At 39.9% G+C, this 6,321-nt stretch overlaps 1 protein-coding gene across 5 annotated transcripts in view; it reads left to right on the forward strand.

The window, feature by feature from the left end:
• shroom1 (shroom family member 1) overlaps window positions 1-3,138 on the forward strand; it is a 32,936-nt gene extending 29,798 nt beyond the window's left edge. For all 5 annotated transcript variants that reach the window (XM_023429458.2, XM_023429459.2, XM_087180143.1 and 2 more), the window contains one exon: window positions 367-3,138. In XM_023429458.2, coding sequence (XP_023285226.1) covers window positions 367-621 — 255 coding nt within the window. In that variant the 3' untranslated portion in view covers window positions 622-3,138. The remainder of the gene's footprint in view (window positions 1-366) is intronic.
• The last annotated feature ends 3,183 nt before the right edge of the window (window positions 3,139-6,321 follow it).

The following is a 6,321-nucleotide window of genomic DNA, read 5'->3' on the forward strand; positions in this document are numbered from 1 at the left end:
GACATTTGTATCTACCCTGCCCTCTGTTGACACAAGGAAACACTGCGCCTCCTGACCTGTGGCTGTTTTAAACATAATTGTACAACTTTCACAGGTTGAGTGACGTATTACCTTTTAAATTTAAATAAAAAAATATAATCCAAAAATTGTGGTTAAAAATATAAAGCTTTTTGACGTGATACATTTTCAGATTTTCTATTACATGTCTTGATATTCTGTCCTTTTTGTCAGCTTGGTACACATTACTGAACATTCTACATATTCTACAATATTATACATAACAACTTGCACCAGAATATGGCTGAATAAAATCTACATCCGGTATAATTAATCTCCTTTGTCCTCTCCCTTCATCTCTCCACTCAGCAATCTCTGGACAGTCGCCACCGTCTGCTGTGCAAACAGAGGGAGGACGCCAAAGATCTGAAGGATAACCTGGACCGGAGAGAGAACCTGGTCTCCACCTTCCTGTCACGCCAGCTGTCCTCCGAGCAGCTGCAGGACTACCGGCGCTTCATTCAGACCAAGGCCTCGCTGCTCATCCGGCAGAAGGACCTGGAGGAGAAGCAGAGGCTGGGAGAGGAGCAGCTGGAGGCTCTTTCCAACAGCCTGAATCTGTGAGGGAGGAGGGGGGAGGCAAGAAAAAGCCCCGGATTGGATGGATGTGCTTTGCTGGCTCAGTTTGCTACATACAGACTACAGGACATGGATTATAAGTGGTCCAGCTGATATCTTTAACCCTTTTGCACCCTGTCATGACATTCCTTTTGTCCTTTTAATAGTGTGACAAACTACAGGGGTACCCATCATACTGTTCTACTCTCATAACTTATAGGCTTCTCATGAGGTGAGCAATAAAGACTGTTGAGACTCGTTGCCTTTCTGTCATCTGCCGAGGATTGCCCAGAAGGCTCACCCACTTTCCGCCCAGTGAACGAAGACTCACCCCTTTATGTTTCCTGTGACTTTAAACAGAAGGCCGAAACTTCTTCTGTTTCTCCGTGTGCCTTGGTATTGGTGTTGCTGTGGAACGTTTTCCATTAGAGCTGCTGTGTGGAAAGTTTGCGTCCCTTGTTAGCAATTCAGTAACTGTCCTTCTTTTTTTCATTAAGATGGTAGCGCTACAGCCCTGTACCTGCACCTGTGGAAACCTATTATAAGCTTTAAACTTGTATTTTGACCAGTGAGAAGGCTTCAGTGAAAGATGGGGGCTGGTGCACTGTATCATGTCAGTGAAATGTACAATAGATGTAGTAGATTTAATCTTTCTTTCTTTCTTTTTTTTTTTTAATGTTCTTATTTTTTGAATGTTTCAAATTAAGGCACTAAAAACCAAAAAAGGTGAATGAAAAAAAAGCACTTTGTAATGATACATAAATGCACATTTCTTTAAATCAGATTTGTTTTCAAAAGTAATTTCAAGTGAAAGCCTTACTCCATCCAGTTAAAAGAATTTATTTGACGTATTTTGTTTGTTTTTGTCATTCATTTTAAATAGGATTGCTAAAATTATGTTTTATAAAAAGGTACATGAGCACGCCCAGCAACAGTAAGGAATGTGTAGAAATACTTTTCCAACTAATTTCATTCTTCATGTTATTAAGTTTTGATGATTTCATGCTTGAACAACTCCTCATGCGGAGGTGCTAAACCTCTTTAAAGCAGTTTAAAAGTAAGCAACAATTATATCACTGGGTATTTTCTCCCAATGTCCCTTTGTCACAGAAGTGACACGTGATACTTGAATACATTTTTTTTTTTTTTTTTTTTAAATAAGAGGAACGTCCACAATCTTCACTTCAGGTGTCTTAAACTAATTTTCTATTCACTACCTCCACAGTGTAGCCCCTTTGAGACACATGTAACCTTTAAAGTTTATTTAAAAGTACACACTAGCATCTAGTTTTAAAACAAAAAGCTGTTCTCGATAGCCCTGGATACACACTCTTGAATCATATTACATTCCCCACAAAAGTAATCTTGCATTCTGTGTCTCCTCGTTAATATTTGTGATTAGCTTTGATAGTTTTATTAATTTCTTTTGTACTGAATCCTCAACCAGACACATCGGAGAGTTGTTTAAGAGTGATGTGAGCTGTTGCTCTACATCAGAATATCTGCAGCGTTTGTGTGTGTGTGTGTGTTTGTGTGTGTGTGTGTGTGTGTGTGTGTGTGTGTGTGTGTGTGTGTAGACGCTTGAGATTGTGAATGTCTTAAGAGGTTTAAGTTGTAGAACAGAGAGACAGAACTTCCCTCAGTGTCAGCAAAACTCCTTATGAAGTCATAAAATGATCAAAAATGTTGAAGTGATCCAGTGAATGGGTCTACTGTTGTGTATGTGATATTTATGTAAATGTGACCACAAAGAGGCAGAGCATCATTAGCAGCCTCCACATATATATATAAAAAAAAAAATCATTTATTGACTAACACAAAATGTCAAACAAGTGGACAAGTAAACAATTAAAAGCAGGTTTCCCTCAGAAGGAGGAAACTTCTTCTACCCGGAAAGATATTTTCATGTTTTTTTGCTGAACAGTTTCACCACTTCCTAAAACATTTCTCTGGAGATTTACAACTGTGTGGCTCTCAGTTTGCTAAACAAATGTATGTTTGTTTTGGCCATTGTGCTGACGCAGGGCTGAGGGGGTTAGAGAGACTCTCGTGTTGTTCAGTGCAGCCTGCTGGAATTTCTAAAGTATGCAAAAGACCCAACATTTTGCAGAAAAGAGGAGACCAGGGGGGGAAAGTGAGGAAAATACTCCCACAGAGGGAGCAGCACATGGATAAATACTCATTTCAGTTGTTACCGTGCGCGTGCATACAGCAAACGATAGACGACAACAGAGGTTGCATAAAAGGGGGGCCTGTTTTTGAAGTAGGATTTTATTTGTTTAGTTGGGGGGTTTTTGTTTCAAATACTGGAGGTGTGTGACATTGATACGAACAGAATCTGTTTTAAAACCAAGAAGGAAAGATATATTTCAGTCCCAGCTGGTGGGAGAGACATTTCTAAATCCACTTTTTTCTGCTATGTTTTTTTTCTGTTGAGAGTTTGAGTTGTGTTTTTGTGCCTGTTTGGAGTTGTAAATTCCATGATGCTTGTAATATTGTGCATAAATTAAGCTCTCCCTCTCATTCTGGTGTTTCACATTTCTTCTGTTTTTCCTCCACAATGAACTTTTCTAAAGTCAAAGGGGCATTTTTGCCCAAATTTGCACACACTTCACTCACTAGCAGCAGGAAACAGATGCAGACACACTCATCCAACCTGAACAGTAGGAAATAACAGGTACAGGCTAATCACACTACGTGCAAAACATGACAGACTATACATAGACCTGCAAATACGGGCTATATCAAATATTTATAGTGTGATTTTATGTTTGGATGTTTCTTTTTTTTTTTTTTAATTATTTCATTCAAACTGATAAAATACTGGTATCTACTGACATATTCTGGCTTTCCTCTACTAAAGGTCTGAAGTTTCCTCAGTAGTTGAAGATTTCCAGGTTTCGATTGTGTTCGTCTCAGAGTCCGTCTCTGCCCTCTGTAGGCACATCGGCACACTGCCTCTGAGAAGCCAGTAATTCACTGTCACTGCACTGAACTGGCAGCCAGTATTCTGCAATCAGTGTCTTCCCTCTACACTTTATGGAAGATTCATCATCTGTAGGGGTGAAAAAAAACAACCAGGTATTACATCTTAAAAATGACATCATATAAAAAAGAATTGTTTTAAAGCATGTAGTACTCAAAAAGGCTGATGAGGACAGAAATAATACCTGTAAATGGAAGAAGGGGAAACTGGGTTGTATATTTGACATACTTATTCTCTTTATGAGCAGCCACTTAGCTAGCTTAGCAGAAAGACAGGAAACAGGAGGAAACAGTTAGCCTGGCTCTGGCAGCTAAATCTACTTTCCAGCACCTCTAACGCTCGCTAATTAACATTTTATATCTTGTTTTTGTCAACTTTGTAGAAATTACACAAATGAGATATAATGTGTCAATTAGTGACCTTTAAAGGTGGTGGTAGGTGGATTTTGCTATCAGTCTTCATGCTAAGACAAGCTAACCAGCTGCTGGATCCAGTTTCAAATTGATTAGACAGACGTGACTGTGGTGTCAATCCGTTCATCTAACTCTCTACAAGACGGCAAATAAGCTTATTTCACAAAATGTTTACCTTTGCTGAAAGAAAAACCTCAGGTTTTGGTGCTCAAAACTGACAAGTTGAGCGGGATTTATTTCTGGTAACCAGCCTGTGTCTTCCATCTCTCTTGTCTCTTTCATGCCTCATTCTCTGCCCTTGTTTGTTCAGCCACACAGCGGAAGGCCGCCCAGCTTGTTTGTCAGCTACAACAAATGCTTATTAAAAGAATGAACAAAAAGGATTTGATGTTGGCAAACCCCAAGAGGGCAGTGAGAGACATCAGAGAGCACTTACCGTACTTTACCAAGTAAAAAGCACCGTTGATCATATTCCTACTGAAGGCAGTAGGGACATAAAACAGGGAATTGGAAACTAGAAGATCTTTGTCATACATTACTTGCATGGTAATTAGGTTTAGCGCTGTTACAAAGACAGCGCAAGCGATGTAGCATTTGGTGTGTGTGCGCTGCTGACAACAAAACAGGAGGGAACAGGATGGTCTGAACACTGCAGCAGCAGTGCTGTCACACTGCTGGATAATGAGGAGCTTTGCTGCTGATAATCACTGACTGTGTCTTTCTGTCTCAGCAGTGACGCAGGGAACTGGAAAATGGTCGGTGAAACACAAACTTCAGCTGTGAATCTACACCATGAAGGGGCAAAAAGTGTGATTTTATTTTATTTCTTTATTGCTTCATGCCACCAAGTAACTGTGTCAAATTGGTCATAATATACAGTGTCTGCTGGAAGTCTAGGAGGTTATTTATCAAAGGCGGATGACTCAGTAATGACTCTGCCAGGTGCTCAGATTAGTGGCTTCAATGCTCAGTTTTCAGCCTGAACTCTGAACCCGCCGCCCGCCCGGAACGTCAGCGCGCCGTCAGTCTCCTCCTCCAACCTTCTCATTACACAGCTCAGTTATGAAGACTTAACAAAGCTAAACTGCTGATTGTAAAGCTGTACTGGTTTTATAGCACCCAGATTTATTGCCTCTACGTTACAGCAGATGTTTCTGTCAGAGCTCTGCTCTCATTAAGCTAATTTAAGGCCAGTTTATAACTACCTGACATGCACGGAGGACAATAGTTTACAATGAAACTGCATTCCAGACCCTCCATACCAATAGTTATTGACCCTGTTAGGTGTTATTTAAATGATGTTTTACCATTGAGGTCATATTCTGCCCCTCTCATCTATGTAAATGAGAACGACATAAAAAATTAACAATTCACTTTTACACACTAGGATCTCAACAATAAACATATAATTGAATTTACCTATTCCCAACAATGTCATCACACACTGAACAAAGGATCCAAGGAGAATATATCTCATGACAGGTGGGAGATAAGACGTTTGCGTGAACCTAAGTTCATGTGGACTTTGGTGGACAACATGGCAGCTATGTCTGGCCTAATTTTTGTTGCGTCATTAATTTCACTTTTTGCACGACTTTTGATTCATTTACTGTTTTATTTTGTAGTTGGAGTTCCATGTGTGTCCATTGTACATTTACTTCCTGTCTTTGTCTTGCCTTTCCCTCCTTGTTGATTGTCTGCCCCGCCCTAACGTGTTTCACCTGCGGTCAATCACCCTTGCCACCCTGGTGTGTATTTAGTCTGTGTGCTCCCACTTGTCTTTGTCAGTCTGTCTGTGGAAGTCCAGTTTATACTCCACTTCCCTCTGTGGAGTTTTTGTTTGTCGTGCTGCTGAGTTCCTGGATTTTCTGTTTTTTGTCCCTGCCTGTTTTTTTTTCTTGATTCTTGTTTTTATAAGTTTCTTTCTGTTATTAAAGACATCTTTCCTCACTTACCCCCTTTTTTTTTGGCTGCATTTGGGTTCAGTACTTCTGACCAAATGTGGCAATACTTGAATAAAGGAAGACAAGTTTAATCAAATCCTACTCAACACCAACAGACACTGATTGCCTGGTTACCCTTTAAAGGGATGAATATGAAGCTACAACAGCAGCCTGCATCTATCTACTGAACACACGGACATGAAAGTGGTATGGATCTTCTCATCTAACTCTCAGCATGAGAGTGAACAAATATGTTTCGCATAAACATTGAGCTATTCTTTTAAACCAGAAGCACATAATCATTCAGAAATGATGCTGGGTTGTAGTCAACATAATATGCAACCTTAAAGGATTCTTAAGTTCT

This window comes from Seriola lalandi, unplaced genomic scaffold, assembly GCF_002814215.2.
Source record: "Seriola lalandi dorsalis isolate HSWRI2012SDOR001 ecotype SW California unplaced genomic scaffold, Sedor1 jcf7180002054893, whole genome shotgun sequence".
NCBI classification, from domain to species: domain Eukaryota; kingdom Metazoa; phylum Chordata; class Actinopteri; order Carangiformes; family Carangidae; genus Seriola; species Seriola lalandi.